Source organism: Lagopus muta, chromosome 2 (genome assembly GCF_023343835.1).
Source record: "Lagopus muta isolate bLagMut1 chromosome 2, bLagMut1 primary, whole genome shotgun sequence".
NCBI classification, from domain to species: domain Eukaryota; kingdom Metazoa; phylum Chordata; class Aves; order Galliformes; family Phasianidae; genus Lagopus; species Lagopus muta.
This window is the reverse complement of record NC_064434.1, coordinates 6,344,150-6,366,226: the sequence shown is the minus strand read 5'-3', so window position 1 is coordinate 6,366,226 and position 22,077 is coordinate 6,344,150. Positions and strand designations below refer to the sequence as shown.

The 22,077-nt window shown below is 45.0% G+C and overlaps 1 protein-coding gene across 7 annotated transcripts in view; it reads right to left on the bottom strand.

Annotated features, from left to right (window-relative positions):
* DTNB (dystrobrevin beta) overlaps positions 1-22,077 on the bottom strand; it is a 139,880-nt gene that overhangs the window by 49,348 nt on the left and 68,455 nt on the right. For 5 of the 7 annotated variants that reach the window (XM_048937374.1, XM_048937373.1, XM_048937375.1 and 2 more), the window contains 2 exons: positions 11,081-11,170; positions 6,092-6,179 (listed from right to left, as the gene is read on the bottom strand). In XM_048937374.1, coding sequence (XP_048793331.1) covers positions 6,092-6,179; positions 11,081-11,170 — 178 coding nt within the window. The remainder of the gene's footprint in view (positions 1-6,091; positions 6,180-11,080; positions 11,171-22,077) is intronic. The other 2 variants (XM_048937378.1, XM_048937379.1) reach the window with 1 other exon arrangement.

The window sequence follows — 22,077 nt, the reverse complement described above, 5'->3', positions numbered from 1 at the left end:
CAGCTTCCTATCCCTCCTGTTTTGATTCATTTCTAACTTTATCCTTTCAAGCCAGAAAATCCTGACTCCCAGACACTTTTCTGCTCCTATCACTTCTCAGGCTCTTTGATGAGGTTTTCTCTTCACCTTTCCTTTTTTCTCCTTTATCATTCTTGTTATCGCTCCTCTTTCAGGTTGATTTATAAACCTCCAAAAACCTGTGCAGCAAACCGTATTACTTCACAGAAACTGAAGAAATCCCTGACTATCACAACATCATTAACCAGGAACTAATTAAAGCCATGATCTTTGATTTATTTTTTCCCCATTTCTTTCTATGGTAGCATTTGTGTTCAGGTGGCATTTCTGGGTCACTTTTCCAGCAGTCGCTCAAGAATTGAAAATATCTGAAATGAAAATGTCTTATCAGTTACTCTGCTTGCAGGATGAGTAGTCTGAATCTTTCCTTGAGTCATTCCTTCCTTGAGTCATCACTGATCAATAATCCTCCAAACTGTCTTACAACCTACTCGAGACTTGCAACTATCTCCTCTGTAACAGGCAAGCATCCTGCTGCTGCAGCCCGTAAAGAAAAATACAGTGTCATAAGGAAGGGAGTGAACAGCTTAATGAAGCTTGGCTCAACTTTTGCAGCAATCCCAGGATGCTGACGCTCTTCTGAAAGCAGCAGACAGCACAGGGAGAGAAAGCTTTCTAATTAGTAGGAGATCATTTGAAAGTCTGAGATATCATAGAATCACAAAATCTGTAAGGTTGGAAAAGGTTTGATCTGTAGGATCACCAAGTCCAACCTTCAAGCTATCCCCAGCATGCCCACCCACTTACAGTATCATGGAATCACCAAGGTTGGAAAAGACTTCCAAGATCATCAAGACCAATTGCTGACCCGCACCACCACGGCCACCCCCATCCAAAGGTGCAGATACCCGTTTGGGTTTCATCCTGGACAGCTTTCTTCAGTGAGTGAATTTCTACAGAGCACAGGAAAGGAAACTTGTCCTTTGTGGCTTTCCTTGTCGGTGAGGAGTGAAAATCTCACAAAGATGATAACCCCAACTATTAGGGCATAGAAGCCCCGTTGGACATGGCTCACCACTTCTGAACACAGGATGCTAAGGCAACAATACAGCATGGCAGATCCATGCAGAAACAATCTGCAGAGTTCATTCAGAGTAAGAGGACTCAGAAGTACACTGGGGCTTGAAAAGCAAAAAGTCTTTTGATACACTGAATCATAACACAGGTCTCCTGTTTCATACCAAACAGCAGCAAGACCAAAGCCAAAGCCTTTCAAGCTGAAGACTGCTATTTTTAAAAGGAAAATGTTCAACAAAAGAAAAAGTTTCAAAGCTATGCAAACTCTCTAATGTGGCTGAAAGTACAATTGCCATTATTTTCTGCTTTTCTGGTGCTCAGTATGAATGCTGAAACCTTGAAAGTTCTGAGATCACCCAAATGGCAAGCTCTATCCTCTCCCAGAAATGAAATCTGTAAGAAGATGGATATAAAATCTACTCTGAATCCTTCATATCATGTACAGGAACAGTGAAACCTCCCAGTACTGCGCTTCAGTTTTTCCATGGCAGGGCATTAAGCTTGAGAGATGCCACGCCGGATCTCTAAGCTGGACTGGGATTCACCATAAGGAACTACAGTATACTTTTTTGGGTGTAAGCAGAGGATTTAATTACACTTTTTAATCAAGTTCCAAAAAAAGGCAGTTTAGTGAGCAGTTGCACTCCTCCATCAGCTGGATGTGGAAGAACCTGTCAAAACCCACGAAAGCTTCCCGTGGGCATCAGCTTCCCATTTCCCTGCTGTAAGGACTGCACTGTGTGATGGAAGACTGGAGCAGTATTTCAGCTCTTCACCACTGCAGTCTCACTGTGTTCTTTATAATCAAGGCAGAGAAGAAGAAACAACAAAAAAATTGTTCATGTGATTCCTGTGCGCAGAAGATCCAAGAATGAAGCTGCAGATTTAACCTGAAAAGATGTATGACAGCAAATCTGATTTACTTGCTCGTTACTTATTTAAAAACACATGTATGAAATATTACCTAATGCCTGAAAAAAGAAGAATTAGTTAAGGAGAATATTACAAACGTTATTTAGGTTGTAGGTACAGGAGCTTTAATGAGATGAGATGATGACAGGCTTTCAGTAGCGCTTAATGTTGAGAGAAGAAGGCAACCACACACTGTTTTCAAAAAAGAGCAGCGTGGGCAAGAACCTAATTATTGCTAACTCATCCACATAACTCAACCTAGTTAGCCACTCATCCATAATTGAGTATTTTCTCCTACTTATTAGGAGCTCGTGCTTTTCTCTGTAGCGAGGTCAGCAGAGCCCTGCCAGGAGCATGCTGGTGATCCCCCAACAAGCATCGAGCCCAACTGTGTCCTCATACAGCGCCATCCAAACCCAAACTCTATGTTTAAGAGTGAAGGCCCAATGCACCCCGAGCTCCGGCAGCACGGAGCCGTGCCCACTGTCCTGGCAGCTGTTCCATGTCCACCATCCTCTGGGAAAAAGTCTTTCCCCAACTCCCTCTTGACCTTGGAAGATTTATGTGAAGTTTGTTGTTCTTCCTGTTGATTTCTTCACTTTATTCCCCTTGTCACCTTCTGCTTTTCTCCCTTTTGCTTTCCACCTTCTCAGTCTACCTTAACGCACCGCGCTCTGCTTGACTGAACTGGAAAGCCCAAGCGTAGCCTTGAGCAACTTGAACTCAATAAAAAGGAATCTGTCCTCTGCAGACTGGCTTGAAGAAAACAAGAGCAACCCAGTCAAAGCTTCTTCTGAGTGAACACAGACTGGACTGATGCCTACCGGGGTGTAATTGCACTGGTTGCATGCCATGAGCCTCCGCTGCACTAGTAAGTAAATTACATGTATCGGGTGACAGATGATGCATTCTCCTTTATTCTCCTCTCTGCCCATTCATTTTTCTTCTCTAAGAAGAAACAGACTTGGATTTCAAGAATTAACTCTGAGATCCGCCTCAAATTATTTTGGCCCAGTAAGACTTCAAGCAAAAATGGTTCCCCTAAAAAACATTAATGGAATGTATTTGTATTCATATTACAAGTGACATTTATTATAGTAACTAGCCTGCAGAAGGCAGCTTTAACATTTTATCTAATTTGAGAAAAAGCAGAAGCTGATGGACTGGGTCAGATCCATCACCACGTTGTCCACTGTACAATTTCCAGAAGCGATCACTGTCAGCCACTTCAAAGAGGAGAATAAGCAACCGTGCCTCAGGCTGTTGCAGCATGAACAGCCTCTGCATCTGGAGCCCTCTTAATTTCCAGCAGCCAATGCAAAAAAATAAAGAGTATTATGTCAGAGAAGTAGGGCTGGAGAGGACATCAAGGAACACTTTTGTTCACATCACTGTATCGCCAGTATTTCCAGCAGAACCAAGACTGGTCCGTCCTTATGGCACTTTGGTCCCACTCCCTACTTTCATTAAGATTCACATTCACACAAAAATTCTGGCGAGGAAGGATCTCTGAAGGTTTCTAGTCCAATTCATGGCATGTTGCTGTAGACCTCTTCCAGATGAGCTCTGAGAATCTCCAAGGATAAGATTCCACTTCTCCAATGCACAGCCTCTTCCAGGATCTGACCATCATCGTGGTGAAATGCTTTTCTTAAATACATCATTACACAGAATCACAGAATTGTAGGGGTTGGAAGGGACCTCCAGGGATCATCGTGTCCAACCCCCCTGCCAAAGCAGGTTCCCTTATTCCCTTAGGTTCCCTAAATTAGAATTCCCTTCTAGCAACTTCTGCCTCTTGCTTTTTGTCATGACCAATGATTATGTTTCTTTCACTGGATCTCTGCATGGGTGCTGGATTGGTGCTGTCCTCTGACTACTCTGGCACAGTTATCTGCTATAGAGAACATTTTACATTCAGCAGTAAAGACTGACACAAACAACTCTTTGCTTTGGTCTTACCATCCCTGACTACTCTGAAATATCTTGATCTTCAAAGAGCCCTGCTGACTGGCCAGTATCCAACCTTTGATGGTACTGAAAACCTTTCTGCTATGGATTTCAGACACCTTTGGATTGTGTTCTTCCAGTTCCCCTCCTGTCTCTGAGTTTCTGGTTAACATTTAACCAGCCACGTTTATGGGCTTCTTGTTCTCTTCGTCTGGGCAAGTTCTCCATTTCCTGAATGCCAACCTTAGGACATCCCCTGAGCTTTCTTATTAACCCAGAAAAAGAACTGCTTATACGGTTCTGTTTTCTTTTTGCTGCTTCTCTGGGCTTCTACTAGAGCATTCTGAATGGCTTTCACACATCTGATAGGTTTCCTGTTTTTCAGACTGCTCATTTCAGGGTTTTATTCTGATTGTTTCATTTTTACATAGCTCTCCTTGTTGAAACTGAGCATCTGCATCCTGGATTTACTTGGTGAGCTCCCTCCTGCTGCTAAACCCACACGTGTGATGGTTGCTCCTACTGACCAGCGGATGCTGCCAACACCACATGAGCTCATCCTGGTGCACCACTCAGCAACAAATCCCAGATTCTTTTTGTAGACTATAAAACAAGTTGTTCACGGAAATGCCATTTATTGCACCCAAATGAGCTTTTGCCTTTCCCTCTGAAAAGGCTCTGATTTAGCCTCTATGTGGGTAGCTGAAACCTCCCACTGTTACTTACCTGTCCGACATTATTATAATGTAATCAGAGGTCAGAACTTCTTTTTTATCACTAAGAATCTGCAGTTTCAGCTCACAAGGATTCTGCAGCTCTTCTCTTTTTCTGTGATATTTTTGAGCTGTCACACTGCTTCTTTCCCCTACGTATAACATCAGTCCCCTGCCTGCGTGTCCTACTGGATCCTGCCTGTAAAGCTGGCAGCTGTAAAATCAATGAATGGCTGTCGGACTGGGGTTGTTGTTATTTCCCAGCCTCTTAGTTGCTCCCATCTCTTTTCTTTGATGTTATAAAAAGAATCTTAAAAGAAAAGAGTGCGGATGGAAAATCTCAGCCATTCCATGTCCCACACCATGAACCTTCCCCAGGATGCTCCTCCAGGGAGATCTCCCTTCGGCAAGAAATGATCAGAAGCTGCCATGATGCAGAGAGCATTTGAAAGAAGACCTAAAAATCTGATTTCTTCAAGTAATGCAAAGTTATGGAGACTTTGAAAAGTCTCCATAAGCTCTAAATGTTGTTTCCTTTACATCCAAAGAAGCAGCCTCATTTTTGATCTACGAAGTACAAACAGGTTGAGGTGATCTACAAATTTTTAAATGGTTGTGATCTTTCAGACCCATATTGCCACACTTTTCATTAGTATGTTTTCATACATTTCATGTTCTCACAGTTTTCATTAGTATGACCAAAAAAAAAAGCAAGAATTCTTCCACCATTGGCCAGAGTGAGAGCAATTCATCACAAATTTCCAGCAATATGTAATGAAATGATGAAGAAGATACTGACTTGGCATACTTATAAACATACAAATGCTTCCCTTCCTTTCTTTCAGGCTCTTTCTTTATGCATAAACATGACATTTGCTCCACAATTTCTTTTCCTTGGGTACCTGCACACTTCTTCCTTCTGCAGACAGGGAGGACTGCCTTGTGCACTCTCTCATCTCCCTTGACCTGTCTCGTGGTGGTCAACCAGGTCAACCATAGGTCCACCACTGATCAGCCATGGTCAACTGCTGGTCAACTCTTGGTCAACCAGGACCCTGAGGTCCTTTTCTGCAGAGCTCCTCTTCAGCAGCTCAGCCCCTAACCTGTACTGATGCGTGTGGTTATTCCTCCCCAGGTGCAGGACTTGACCCTTGCCCTTGTTGAACCTCATCAAGCTCCTCTCTGCCCAACTCTCAGCCTGCTTATCTCTCACTGGATGGCAGCACAGCCTTCTGGTGTGTCAGCCACTCCTCCCAGCTTTGAATCATTAGCAAACTCACTAAGGGTACATTCCACCCCTTCATTCAGTTTACTGACGAAGACTTTAAACAAGCTACTAATTAAGCTCTGACAAACACCTCCTGCACTGCACACCAAGCAAAGCAGAGAACACAGAGAGTGGGGCTGGCGCGTTTACTCACCGTGTTGCTGGCCTCAGCGGCCAGCCTGGCTGCGTAGCGGGCGATCAGGCGGTGCTCCTCGTCCAGCCGGCCTGGGCTGTCCAGCACACTGTGGGGACAAGGACAATTATCAGCCCTGTGGGGACAGGTCATGGCTGAGATGTGCTTACAGCAAAGAGAGAAGCAATGTGAACAGCCTATAGCATGCTCTTTCTCATCCCTCTTCCAAGCGGGGGCTGCTCTGAGACTCTGCACCTCACAGCATTTCCTCCATGATTCATACACTCTGATTTTCAGTGATAAAAATAATTAATCTTTACTAATTAATAAAATAATCATAATCATAGAATCATATAATTGTTAAAGTTGGAAAAGATCTCTGAGATCAAGTTCAACCATCAACGCATCACCACCATGCCCACTAAACCACGTCCCTAAAGAGAATCACAGAATCGTTAGGGTTGGAGAAGACCTCTAAGCTCATCATGTCCAGAGGGAAGCTCCTGGCCTCAGGACAGCCAGTCACCAAACAACAGGAACTGAATGCCAGCACCGTGATCAGGCTTACACCCAGCCATGCCAGATGCAGCCGTGCAAGATATGGTCCTCACACCTTGGACAGCATCAGGATGAACAACTCAGCAGCTGCTCGCTGCCTTATTGCTGCACAAAGGTTTTCAGCACGGTCTCCCTTTAACAGGGAGCCAGCCAATTAGTTATGTAAACCAAAACACGGTGAGCTGAAAACCAGCATTAGCATGGAAATGAGCAACGTGTTTCATGCTGCACAGCCTTCCCAAAGCTGCACCGGGTGTTTGATGTGGGATTCACCAACACCTCGTGGGCAGCCGTAAATAACGTGCAGCCCTACCTGGGTGCATTTGTAACCACACAGCAGAAAACAGAGCACACAGATACATATCTAATGCACAACAACAGCTCCTTTCAGTCCCCATTTACCGCTTTATGAGATAATTTACATTTGTTTTAAGCTCAATTTCACAGATTTATGTTGATGTTTAAAGAACCACACCTACATTGTATAAATCACATTTATATAGAAACACAGATTTATTTTTATAATGCCAAATTGAACAAATTGAACTCTTCTGAGACTCGGAGTCTCAGAATTAAGGGAAGGAAAACAGAGCCTCCACTCCACACTCATTTTCTGACTTTTTTTTTGATTAAAGAAGAACAATTCTTCCCATTCCACTTTCTGAATTTCATACCGGTTTTGGTCAGATTTCCTCTGTAATTTAGCCTGGTTGAGTCTTCCTGATTTACAGGAACGCAAACCATTCCATCCCCTCCATGTCTTCCATCATCTGCTAATTACTTTCCTAATTACTCTCTTAGTTCCTGGAACAATTATTTGTTCATACCTAAGTGAATTAGGAAATAACTACTGTCAATTTCTTACTTTCTTGGAGAAAAGTTGTAATTAAAAGATTTTAAAAAAGCGTTTTGCGTTTGCTTTTAGACCAGAAGCACTGGTGCAGATTGGGAACACTGATGCAGCAGAATTTTGGAAAGGTAATGCTGGAGATTTCTGTGTCCTAAAAGCGTTGTGCCAAACTGGCAGCTTTGTGCGAGGTGCAGAGCACTGACAGTCAAACTGCAGGATCTCCCACCAACCCTTTGGAGACTCAGCCTGTTGATGACACCCTGGCAAAGCAGATGGAGAGGGCCAGTAAAGGCATACTCATGCTCTGTTGCCAAAAACTAACACAGAAATGAGCCCAGACAGCCAAATGACTGGTTAGGGCTGAGGGATGGGTAAAGGATGTAAGAGAAGATGACAGAGCATGGTGGCAGCTTGGTGATCTCAGGAATTCATCATGCAGAGACGCGGCAGGGGACAGCACACAAGGCTTGGTTTGTTCTTCCAGCACTGAGTTGAAGGTGCAAAGAGTCAACCAGGATGAACTAGGTCCCAGGTTGTACCAGAGGTTTTGGTTGGATCTGATGGAGAATTTCTTCATGCAGAGCGAGGTGAGTTGGAGCTGCCTAGGGCAGTGGTGGGGTCTCCCCCTTGGAGGAACCAAAGGGATGTGTGGATGTGGCATTAAGGGACAAGGCTTCACAGAACCACAGGGTTGGAAGGGTCCCCGAGGATCATCAAGTTTCAAACCCCCTGCCACAGGCAGAGCCAACCTCCAGATCTGGTACTAGACCAGGCTGCCCAGAGCTCCATCCAACCTGGCCTTGAACACCTCCAGGGACGGGGCACCCACTGCCTCTCAGGCAGCTGTTCCAGCACCTCACCACTCTCTTGATAAAGTACTTCCCCCTGACATCCAATCTAAACCTTTCCTCTTTGAGCTTAAAACCACTCCTCCTTGTCCTGTCACTGTCTACCCTTGCAAAAAAATTGATCCCCCTCCATTTTATAATGCCCTTTTAAATACTGGAAGGCTGCAATGAGGTCTCCTTGCAGCCTTCTTTTCTCCATGCTGAACAAGCCCAGCTCCCTCAGCCTGTCTTTGTAGGGGAGGTGCTCCAGCCCCCTGATCATCTTTGTGGCTCCTCTGGACCCTCTCCAACAGCTCCCTGTCTTTCTTGTACTGGGGGCTCCACACCTGGACACAGTGCTCCAGATGGGGCCTCACAAGGGCAGAGCAGAGGGGGACAATCACCTCCCTGTCCCTACTGACCACCCCTCTGCTGATGGAGCCCAGGATTCCATTTGCCTTCCAAGCTGCAAGAGCACACTGCTGGCTCATGTTAAATTTTTCATTCACCGGGAAACCCAGGTCCTTGTCTGCAGGGCTGCTCTCAAGGAGTTCTTTTCCCAGTCTGCATTCATATCTGGGATTACCCTGACCCAAGTGGTGGTGGCACTCGGTGCATCAGGCTGATGGTTACACTTCGTGATCTTGAAGGTCTCTTCCAACCTCAGTGAACGGATGTATCTATTCTATGATTCCAATGGCGAGTAGAAGATGAAGAGTAAAGATCTTGGGGACAGAATATCCTTAAGGAGAGTGATCTTCTCCTTGCACTCTGCCTTAAAGTCAGAAGCGCTGTAGACAATTCTAGTTTCAGGGTCAGGATTTTAAAGGAAATGAAATCAAACCATCTGAGCAGCTAAGCAGCCATCTGTCCACCTAGGTCAACTGACCACAGATGAAACACACAGATCTGGTGGCCAACTACTCTGCAGGAAATGCAGAGTACAGGATGCATAAAAATAACGAAACAGTAGGCTGAAAAAAAAAAAAAAAGAAAAGACAAATATATTATTGTAAAATAAATGAAATCCACTGAGCTCTGTTTGCTCTAAGCCTTATGCAGCACGGGAAGATTTTTTGGTTGGAGGATGTTGGTGAATTATTCTTAATAAGATGAAAGAAGGTGAGTGATGGTCACTGCAGCTCGTCAAGGCTGCTATACTTGCACTTGAACTCTTTTGGCCAAAAAAGGGGAAATAAAAGATCAAAAGAAGTGACAATGGAGTACAGATTTCATCAGGAATGTGGGGAAGCATTCTCTCGTGCTGACTTGGAACCCTCCCTTGCACAAAGAGAGTGAGATTTAAATTATTTTCTTCGCATTTGGCTCCTTCCAGGAGTGCACTGTTACTCTGGTAACCATACCAAAGGCATTTTTTAATTTAAAGACCTAAATGAGTGAAAACCTCTACTGCAGTGGGTTGCAACACAGCAGCTATTAGCCACATCCAATATTTCACCGTCGTATTCTGCAAGATGCAGTAACTTCTTTCTATCTTAAATCTGGTGATTGCAGTAATTCCTTTAGTTTATTGTCATGTGAACAATATTATGGGCTTTCAGTTCAGCAGACAACAGTGACTCACTGTCAAGAAACAAACTGACTTTCTCTGGAGATCTGGAAAGCCAGAACGCACTCCATAAATGCGGCAGTGGAATACAAATTTCTACATGGCACAGTGGTGAAATAAGGCTCTAAAAATGTTATCCATAGGATAACAACATGGAAAAAGCCCCGAATCACTAAACCACAGCACAATAACTCTGTCTCTGCAAAGGCAAAATTTAGTTATGTCCAAAAGTGGAATATGGAAGCCCTCTGGCTGTGTCCTGTGACGAAATGGGAGAACTTTGCTTTGGGGCTTTAAGATAAGACTTTTCTACACAAATATGAAATATGAATGTGCACAAATACTAAAGTTGAAAAAAAAATTAAATGAATCCCTCAAAGCGTTAGCTTTCCTTGGAAGGGCACAAAAAGAATCATAGAATCACAGAATGATTGGTTTGGAGAGGACCTCAAAGATCACCTTGTTTCAATCCCACTGCTATTGGCTGGGTGCCCCACCAGATTAGGCTGCCCAGGATCCCATCTAGCCTGGCCTTGGATTCATGTGTACCCCTTTATGAGGCTGTCCAGGACCCTCTGGATGGCCTCCCTCCTTCTCTTGTGTCAGCAGCACCACTCTGCCAGGTGTCATCTGCAAACTGCTGAGGCTGCACTCGATCCCATCGTCTATTACACTGATAAAGATGTTGAAGAGCACCGGTCCCAAGATGGATCCCTGGGAGACAGCACTCATCACAGCCTCCACCTGGACATAGAGCCATTGACAGCAACCCTCTCGCTGTGATCCAATCAATTCTTTATCCAAATAGTCCAGCCTTCAAATCTGCATCTCCCCTAGGTAGAGATAAGGGTGTGGTGCAGGACCATGTTAAATGCCATGCACAAGTCTGGGTAGAGAACAATTATCCTTCCTTTGTCCACCAATGACGTCTCTCCATCACAGAAGGCTACCAGGTGGGTCAGGCATGAAGCCATGAAGCTGTTGTATTATGCAGCTTGCGTTGATGAGACTGACAGAGGTTTAGCCCAGGTCAACAAAAGGTGCAACAGGGTGGGACATTATCTATGGCTGCACAAGGTATGCAGAAGGATAACCAACAGGGAGAAGGAAAAGCCATTTGAATTACAGAACAAGGTGGGCACAAGGGCCATGAGCTAGCTGTGAAAAACCTGAAGGAGGAAATGAGAAGCTCTCCTAGCACTGACCGTGCCCCGCGCTGCAGCCGGCTCACATAAGTTGCAATCAGTGCATGCTCATCAGCTAACCGGCCAGCAGCGTCCGCCTTGCACTGCAACCTGGTGATGGGGGAGGCAAAAAGAGCAAACAAAACACAAGGTGAATACAAAGCAAATAATTAATGGGTTTTAACGAAACAAACAGTTAAAGATTGCAACAAACAGTTAAAAATTAAAACAGTTAAAAATTAAAACAAATAGATGAGTAATTAAAATGGTAAATATGAGTCACACGAAAAGGGTACCTTGTGAAGGTAGAGATTAGAACAGGGAACCATTTGGGTGCCCCATGTGCAGCGCACGTGGTCACTGGTGATGCTTTCACCAGCACAGTGGTTTTCATGGAGCCGCTCTGGAATTTGCTTTGGAACCAAAACTGGGTGAGATGTTGCCTCTTGGGCTCTACATAGAACTCATCCTACCGACTTGCTGCCAGCCCCAGGATAAGCCCAACCCCACAGGGCTGCAGCTCTACAAGTGCATGGAATGAGAACCCATGCAACAAGAGGGCTAGCAAAAAGATAAGGAGTGTGATAGAAAACAAAAAGATGCAGTGGCTGGTACCATGAAACCCACCACCTGTCAGGGGTTCCTTACATAACACTGTGTTTGTCTTTGTTCTGAGTACATAAATAAATAAACCTATTACACTTCTGAATAATTTTGTGAATAGAGACTGAGTGCAAGAAATATTTGTTGGAAGTACTCCCACGTGGATAACTGCATGCAGCCCAGTGAGTACGTGATGCTTTCCACCGTAACAGCGGCATCTCAGAACCCCTGACAGAATACAGCAAAATGGCCATATTTCTTTAGTCCCAGGCATTGCACACAAAATCAACAGCAATTTTCATACACGGGAGCTTCCCCACAGGCAGGTGAGCAATGCCTGCAGACCCAACCTGCTGCCACGCCAATGCGTTGCTGTTATCTGAACATAACAGGCATTTCTTCCCAAAATAGAAGTGTACAAGACATTCCATCCTTCATTTCTGTGTCAGGTATTCAAGCTGCTCTTTCAACTTACAAACCGCAGTTAATTCCTTCTCAGCACATGTCCAGGAAGTATTTGTCTCTAAGCTTTATAAATGCAGTATTTATTGCTTTCAGCATCAATATTCAGATGCTATGAAAGCAGAATTCTCGTTTTCCAGACATACAGACTCTTTTCTTCTCTGCTACGTGCAGCAACATGTCAGAGGAGTCTGCCAGAAGCAGAGCGAGACCTCGTAAAAAGGAGGAAAGTGGAATTATCCACATCACCCCCTCTGGGCAACGTGCAACCTCTGTAATAATGGGTTTGTAACAAGAAAGAGACTTCACATTAACCACTGCAAAGAGGAATTCTTAAGCAATCCACACTTTGTGAGGGCTGACTACAGCCAAGTGCTGAAAAGCTTTATTTTAGATGTGCACTATGGCTGGCACATTGCTGCAGCCATGAGAATCGAGATTCCGAGACCTTATTCATTACAACTCCACGCACGTGCTCCTGTGAAAAGAAAAAGCCCGGCAGAAATGACCACATTTTGAACTCCAAACAGCTATAGCGTTAATGATGATTAGCATTTCTGCTTCTGAAAGGAGGAAAAAAGGAAGAGAGTTAAATTAACGTGAGACTGAACACTGCTCCTAGCATCTCTCTGATTCTTTTCATTCGCATCTAGAAGTCACGGATTCATAGAATCAATAAGGCTGGAAAAGATCACCAGGTCCCCAAGTCCAACCGACCCCACCGTGCCCACTGCCCACTGTGTCCCTCAGTGCCACATCCCCACAGTTCTGGAACACCTCCAGGTTTGGTGACCCCACCACCTCCCTGGGCAGCTGCGCCACTGCATCACCAGTCTTCCAGAGAAATACTTCCTTACATCCAACCTGAACCTCCTCTGGTGCTCCAGACCCTTCCTCAGCTTTGTTGATCAACAAATGCATCACCACAATAAACAGATGCACCCTGGGAAGCATCTGTCACCATGTTGGCAGGCTGTGCCAACTGCAGCACACAGAAAATCGACATGCAGTGGGCAGGAGGAAGCGTAGGGCTCAATGGCACCCTGTGGGTGGTGGTGATGGGTTGACAGTTGGACCTGATGATCCTACAGATCTTAGAATCATAGAATCATAGAATCACAGAATCACAAGGTTGGAAACAACCTGCGAGATCATCTAGTCCAACCACCCTCCACATCTCCCTCTACCACATCTCACAGCTCCTCATCCAGGCGCCTCTTGAACACTGCCAGGGACGGCGACTCCACCACCTCCCTGGGCAGCCATTCCAGTGCCTGACCACCCTTTGAGAGAGAAAGTTTCTCCTAATGTTCAACCTAAACCTCCTCTGGTACAACTTCTGGCTGTTTCCTCACGTCCTGCTATTTGCCTGGGAGAAGAGGCCAGACCCTTTTGCACCACAACCTCCCTTCAGGAAGTTGTAGAGTGCAATGAGGTCTCCCCTGAATCTTGTCCAGCCTTAATGACTCTGTGATTCTCTGTGAGTGTGCATGATGGGGATGGTTTGATGGCTGGTCTCAGTGACCTTGGAGGTCTTGCCCGATGTTAACAATCTTCAGATTCTATGAATGTAAAATTCTGTAGGTACGCACGCTGCTTTCAGAGAGCAGAAGTATTAAAATACAAAGCTACTGCAGGTAATCCTGTGCTACAAAATGCACATCCTTCACATCTGGTTCAAACAAAAAGCACACGGCTTGTGCCCTCTCTCCTCGTACCTCACGCTGAATGCTGCCCTGTTTGCAGAGGGCCTCTCAAAGCATCTCCGTCATGATTGCACCAAGAAAGAAAATTCCAGTTCTGCTGACGTGCACCTTCCACTCTCGTTTCTGCAGAGCTTGTCTCTTCCTGAATTCAGCTCCTCAGGGAAAGCCTGAGATAGCTACAGACGAGCTTAATTCTTCGTAAACTTCATCAGTGTATCATCTCCTGAACGTCTGCACAGCAATCAGTGCCCATTCAGAGCAGCTGCAGCACGGTGGCTTGCAGCAAGGCAGCAGTGTGCATAGCAGAGAGCAGCAGTGACACGTGACGGTGCTACTGACACACAGCACAGTCATGGCACATATGCCTGTTTCTCAAAAACCGACTTCGTGCTGGCCTTGGTTAAGGTGTAGCATCATTGCTATGCCCCTTGGCTGCCCCATGCTCCCAGCAGGACTGCTGTGTGTAGGAGGCTCGGCAGCGCTGATATCACTGGCGTTCAGGTGGGTGAGTGAACATAACCCTCAGCCTCTGCATTTCTGCTGTTTTGAGGCTGAAATCATCATAGAATCATTCAGGTGAGAAAAGATTGTTAAGATTATCAAGTCCAACCACCAGCCTAACGCTACCAAGCCCACCTTGGAAGCCTATGTGGTACTGCTGGTGAACAAGCACCATGATACAAATGCTCCAAAGAGTTTCATTCCTTCAGATGACAAAGAGAAGAGCAATCTCTGCTCATCCTGGCCCAGCTCTGCCCCTCTCCATCCCTTCTGCCTCGCCGTGCCCATGCAGCCCCATGGAGCCACAGCACAGATTCTAGTCACCAGCAGTGGAACCCCAAGGACATCCCATGGGTGCTGACTACGTCCTGGCAAATTAGGGTGATTAGCGTTTTGTTGAGGTCTCCGGCCTTGTTAAATGCAGTCCTGTTCCTTGTTTTTCTAGTCTTTGTTTTCAGTGAATCACTCACATGTCAAAAAGCAGCTCTGCAATAGCCTAAGCTAATAATGAATTTGACCAGAAGTTGCCTAAATAAATTTAAGCAAAAAATAGGGAAATCAGGAAAATTAGGAAGGTACTCCAGCCCTATAAAGCCAGGCTGGATGGGCTTTGGATAGCCTGGTCTTGTGGGAGGAGGCCCTTGTTGGGATTGGATGGGCATTAGGGACCCTTCCAACCCAAACCACGCTGGAATTCTACCGCTAATGAACATGAGGTGAATGCCTGCTGTCCTGCTGAAGTTGTTTCATATAAAGCACCGAGGTGGCATTTCTACTGAATAAGATCAGAATGACTCTACAGCTTGCCCTTACTCCCTTCCACAAACGAGCACCTCACCAAGACCTCACCATGGCTCTCCTACCGCTACAAACCCCAGCCACATTACTGGCTCTCATTTTTTGCAGTCATTTTGTTCATTTGCATTTGGCTGCTAATCCACCATAATTCCCCAGATACTTCTCAACAATAGGCCTGTCTTGTCAGCCATTCTCCTCTTATTCATGCATCTTATTTCATTTTCTGTCGCTTGAAGCTGTCTTTATCCATTTCACTCCACTGATTTACAGGGCCGTGCTGAATTAGAAGCTTGCCCTCTGAAGAATTTCCATAGCGTCAGTGGGAAATGTACGTACACGCGCTCCCTATTTCATCATGCGAGCTGTCAAGCAATACACCGAGTAACGCCCAACGCTGCACAGACCCCGTGGGATCCTTCCCCACACGTGCTCCCCCTTCGGTAGGAAAATATTGATATTTTCTTTTTCTGACTGATTTTCCAACCGGTGTTGCACCCACTTAACAGTAGTTTCAACCAGTCCGCATTTACCTAGTTTATTTATGAAAATACCATATGGGATAGTGTCAAAAGCTTTATGAGTCAATGCATTGCAAATTAATGCTTCCCCCTCCTTCCTGAGGCCACCCACCCACCCAGAGCCATCCAATTTCCATTCTCTGACATGATTTGTTCCCAATATAGACGTGCCAACTATTTTTATTCCCCGGCTACATGAGTACGAGATGATTGTTTTATAATGTATTCAGCAACCCAAAGGTATTCCTTCTACCTTCAGCCATGCATTTCAACAAAAATACTTATTTACTTTACACAGCCCGAGTGCAAAGAAGCAGCAATGCCATCTCTTGGCACCGCAAGGCCACCACTCCCCTTCTTTCACACTTTAATCATTAAAAAAATGGAATTGGATTAGCTCGTGTCAGCACAGCAGCCTCACCGAGAGCTCCTTTAAGGCCTGGTGTCAATTTTTCAGAAAGCTCCTTTAAGAATTAACTTTCTGTTGGTCCTACCCTTTGATTCACACCTACCAGATGGAGGTATCTACCATATTTACCTCTTTCATGACAACTTTTTGGTATCTCCCAGGACAATATCCATCATTAACCGGGCCTGAGTTCAGACAGCAGTCAGACACCACCGAGGGCTCTTCTTGCTCTATTTTTGTAAAAAAATTAATATAAATCCAGTAGTAGAAACTCAAAGTTATGCTCTAAGCATAGAATCAATAAGGTTGGAACAGACTTCTACGATCCCTAGCCCCAACTCATCCCCACCATGCCCACTGACCACGTCCCTCAGTGCCACATCTCCACAGCTCCTTCCAGGGACGGCGATCCCACCACCTCCCTGGGCAGCCTAGTTTGCTGGCTTTCAGAAGATGGCATCAAGGATAAAACGTCGCTGGTCTGTCCCTAAATTAACCACATGCTGTGACTGAATTCTTCAAAGTAGTATTAGGATGTAATCTTGCCGTCTGTTTTCTCACGCTCTTCCTATAACGACAGCCACCAGACACAACAATGGCTGACACTGTGCAGAACAGCAGTCAAAGGCAGCAAGAAATAGAGCTAACTGGGCTACAAATAGAGTGAGCTGAGCTCCTTCTGGGGAACAAGTGTTTGATGACTGGAGTGCTGTTCTGCAGCTTCATAAGGGACTCCATAAATTACTGCAGTATTTAAATGGCGTCTTAAATTCACTTCTGTTCTGAAAATCTACGAGGAAATCCAAGTTAAATAGATGATCTATTAGAAATCCTGATATTTGCATGAAGAAATCCCTGCAAATTTCTAATATGGTGGTTCACACATTTGAAAATCTTTACAGAATTGCTCACTGCTGCTCTGGCCGCTCTGTATTGAAGGAGCTTTGAGAAAGGGCTGCCAGGACATGATCTAGAGGGATCTCTTGTTTTCTGTCACATTACTTTCCCCCATGATTGATTTAAATAGATGCTAAGGTCAAAAAGGATAATTACCACCACTCTCTGCATAATAGAGAAATGAAATTTAGCACAGCAATTTTGGAATCAAAGCCATATTTCCAAGTGACCTACAGCACACTGTTCAGACAGTGATGTCATCTGTCTTAAAGTCGGGGGGAACCACCACGCTGCCTGAAAACTGCAAACAACCTTTTAATTTCTTCGGACTACCATCAGCTCTTGTAGGCAGGAGAAACAACGTACACCCAAGGTGCAAATAGCACAACATTTATACATAGGGAAACAGAACACGGCCCAACACCAGCAGCACGCTGGATGCTCATCGTTAAGGCAGAGAATAGAGGGGGAAAAATAAAAGCATTCTCTGGTAACACTTGAATTTAAAGCAAATAAAGGAAGGGATGAATAAACTGCCAGCAAAGGGGTTTCAGAAAGACAGCAGTGACAACAGCTGTTTGAATATGGATGCTGCTGCTAAGTTACTTTAAAACAAAGTCAAAATCTTAACGGGCCCAAGTATGGATGTGCAAAAACCATGGACTGGAAGAAAAATGAAAGCATCAGTATGACTTGGATAAGGACCCAGAGAGGTGTGGGGTCTCCTTGGGATCCCCCACTGCTCCTGGTGTGGTGCTGAGCAGCCCGCTCTGAGCCAAGGGGTGACCAGAGGGACCCAGGGTCATTGTGCCTAAAAATGAAGTGTGGTCAAAATGGAGGAAAAGAAGAAGTGAGGAGAAATGACGGATTTGAATGCGATGAGAAAGGTGATGGAGAAGAAACGTGAATCCTTAGCTGGAGTGCAGTGCTCTGGATCTGCTCTGCCTGCTGGGTGCTCCCTGTTCCCTTTCTTTCAGCATGGCACTGCTGTGTGGCAGCACTCAGACTGCTGTAACGTTATTGGAAAACCCACCTGCAGCAGGGGGGGAAGAACTGACTGAGAAATACGACGTCAGCAGCAGCATACATGATAAGCTGAGCAGTGCTACTTGAGAAAGGAGAAAAGAAGAAAGTACTGAGGTGAGAAGCAGTGTAAATGAAGACTAAAGGTTTCACAGCATAAGTAGGTTAGCAGGCACCATAAAGCAGCACGAGGATTAAGAACAGCTGTCTTCCTGCAGGTTTCACTGCCTGTTCCCACACAGCAGTGCTTCCAGGTCCTGAGTTCTGCCCTACTTGCGTGCCAACAGTAAGAAACAGCCTTCATAGCTTAGGTCCACCACCAGGATTTCTTTTGTATTTTATTCACACACTTTCCTCTTGATCTTGAATTTTATATTATGCTCACTTATGTGTAGTGAATATATCTTCCAGTTATTTCCTTGCTGTTGCCTTTGGACCATTTCTTCCTTCCCATCAAACTCCCCACACTCAACTAATGCATCTTCCTCATAACCCACGTCCCACAGTTGCCCAGCTGCACCCAAAGGATTTTAAACCACGGGTCAAAAATAAATACATCTAGGCACCTAGGTGTCAGTGTAAGTTAGAAAGGCAGGACTTCTTGCTTGCAATTGTTGGACCAATTCATTATGACAGCTCTTAGAATCACAGAATCATTCATGTTGGAAAAGACCTCTGTGATAACCAAGACCAACTCCAACCCATCCCACCATGCCTACTGACCACATTCCTCAGTGCTACGACTCCATCATTCCTGAACACCTCCAGGGTGGTGATACCACCTCCACCCTGGGCAGCCTGTACAAATGCCAAATCACTCTTTTGGAGAAGAATTTTTTCCTAATATCTACCTGAACCTCCCGGTGCAATGTGAGGCCATGACCTTTCATCCTAGACAGATCCTCTTGTCCTCATCCTTTCTTTCTCTCTTGCATTGTGTTGTGAGGTAATGTCAAACCTTCATTGGGCAGGGTTTCAAGTGAGCTAGCACCTCCCTGGTCTCAACAAAGATATTTTTATTCCTTTTCTAGAAAGAGAACCTATTTTGGTATTACATAGGTAGACAGAAGGTGTCATGGGTTGCATTATGAAGCATGGTGCATGCCTACCCCTACCTACCACAATCTGCCCACAGTGCTGAACTCTGAAACAGTGTGGCCATATGCATGGTGCCTACTGGAGAAGATCTGAATGACTTCTGGCCCATGCTAGTTTGCAAAACACACCCAGAGACTGTTAGTGGCTGTCAGACAGGGTCAAGGTCAAGCCAGGAACCATGACAAGCTCCAGGCCACCAGCTCCTGCCCCAGCGCTGCCCCAGCCCCAGCAGTGCCTGCAGACGGTGAACTTCCTGAGGACGGAACTATGGCTAAAGAGGCTCTAGGATCTCTAGATTTCACACACGTCTAAGCAGCACAATATAGGAAAGTGAATGTACTACACCTGTGTCAAAGAAAAATGGCAGAACGGACAAGAACAGTGGTCAGTCACTTTCAGGTGGAATTGGTGACTGGACAGCTGGAAGGAAATGTTGGAGAGATAAATGTGGCGTGGCAACAAAGGAGAAAAAAGGCACACTGGAAGTTGTCAGAAGATAAATTAAGCTAGCCAAGCAAATAAACATCACTCTGTGTTACAGAACTAAAAAACACAAACAACAAGGGACAGCGCCAATGACACAGATATAAAATACATCAACGCAGAACTGACAGCAGAGGAAGGTTTCTGGAGGTCTGTCCAAAAAGCTGGGAAGTGCCCAGTCATGCACTCACTGAAGGACAGGATAATCAGTGGCACCGGAGACGGCCAAGATAAACAAGGACAAACAAAATAAAGGCAGGAAGAGAGCGAGGGACCACAAGGAGCAGGTGATCAGTGATCCTAGAAGAGACTGCAGAACATCCAATGCACATCGTTAAACGGGCTGAGGGCTGGTGGCCTCTGGGAAGGGAATTGCTGATGGAAGGACAGTGCACATGGACCACAGCAGAAATTATCTATTCCTAAAATAATACAAAATAAATCAGCAAAAAAAGGTAACATATTTTGCAGGCTTGGCCTCATCTTACAGAGGAGGCGTAATCCTTTCATATATTTAGAACGGCTCATACGGATCAGAGAAGCACTGACTTTTGTTGTATCATAGGTCACAAATACAGGCAAGCTTGCATTCAAATTTTCCCTTTGCAAATGTTTCCCTCCCCCATTGCTATCAAATGTAAACATGCCGTTAAACCACTGATGTGAATTTGGAAATTTACATTCTGAGAGATGAAAAATAGCCAAATGGTAATATTAAATACTACATACCTAAATGTGAAAGTGATCCAAAGCTGCAAGTGACCATCACTACTATTCCGCTCCCAGAACTTCCCTCTTATTAGGACAAACTTTCTGTGACCTCATTCTGTCTGCAGTATGTTACCCACTACAGAAAGCTCTTTGCAAAGTACAGATACAGAAATCCTGGGATCCGCAGAGTTCGCTGCCCCTCTGCATGCTTTCCCATTGAAAGCAGAGGATGAGGAGGGTGGAAAAGATAAAGGCTCCCTGAGATGCACGCCGGGTGAGAGCAGCGTTTGAGGAGGGCTGCTTTGGCTTGTTTGCTTTTCAATTTTTAGTTCATAAAAAAGCAAGCTCAGGCATTAAAATCCTGCTCTTTCAGCTCAGCCTTCTTCCCAACAAAGCAGCTGTCACACTGAGATTGTTTCCATGAAGTAACAAAAGGACATTTCTGTTTCCATTCTGCCACGGTGACATCTGCCACAAGTGGATTAAAACTCTAATGACGCAGTTTTTCACTAATAATTTAGTACTAATCACAATTACGACTAAACTCTTATTAAGAATATTAGTAGGAAGCACAGGAAAAAGGTTTTTAAAACTATATATATATACATTTATCAGCATGTACTTCCACTGAGCACATTAAAATTCAGCTCAGAATGGCAGTCAGCTTGCACCAAGCAGTCTCAGTGCCCCGATGTGTTCACTTCATGCTGCCAAGATGTGACAGTGTCTGCAGCTGGAGAAATGAGACCCTGAATTCAGTCGGTGATGCAGTCTCACATCAGGGATTAATCTAAACAACAGGAACTGTAATAAATCCTAGGGAAAACATTCACAGAATCACGAAGGTTGGAAAAGACCTCCAAGATCATCAAGTCCAACCGCCAACTCATCACCACCATGCCCACACTGGAATCAGACATATGTGAACTACAGAACAGAAACAGAAGAAATTTCCAAAGGGAAAAAAACAACATTCATCCTGCCTTCAATCACTCTGTTACTAACTGCAAACACCTGCACACGTTCCAGGTTGAAAGAAAAGGAGAATACAAAGATAACACAGAGATGTGCTTCACGTCCCTGACTAAGCAGATGATAAAGGAATGGATGCTCCAATGTACTCTATGGTTCACCCAGTGCACTGGAACTCCCAAATACTCAGAAGGATTATACCATATATGGGTGGGCATATGCTGAGATGAGCACGGAGTCTTTTTCAAGCTGAGGCAAGAGCCAAGTGTTTCAGCTGTGACGCTGAGGCCCCCAGATCTGCAGCCATCTAGTTTAACTGGCTGCATGCCGAGGTTATGCAGAAGCCCTGCAGAGATGGAAATGGTTTGGATACAATTCAGATACAATCTGAATTGGCTTCCACTGATCATTCCTCATAGATCCTCATCTGAACAACCAGAGAAGCTCTGGTGAAGACCTTTTTTCCTCATTATGTGATGTGATGACAACCAACCCAACCCTGATTAGACTCAGACAGGTGTACACAGCCACGACAATTTTGCAAAGAACAAAGGCACAGCAGAGGATGAACATCAATACCTGATGTGAGATGGGTTTTGGTCCCACTGCAAGTCTCACGTAGATCCCCAGGGGTTGTGGAGTGGTTATGGAGCAGTGTGCTGCGGGCCTGAAAAGCTGAAATGATGGAGGCAAACATTGCTACGGCCTTTTCCCCCAGGTTTAGGAAAAGATAAATACCCCCACTCATTCTTTGGAATAAATAAGTACTAGGAGAAGCCTCTTCCCATGGACTCCTGCAGAACCTGCTAGATGAAGTAACCCATAATTCTGAAAGCG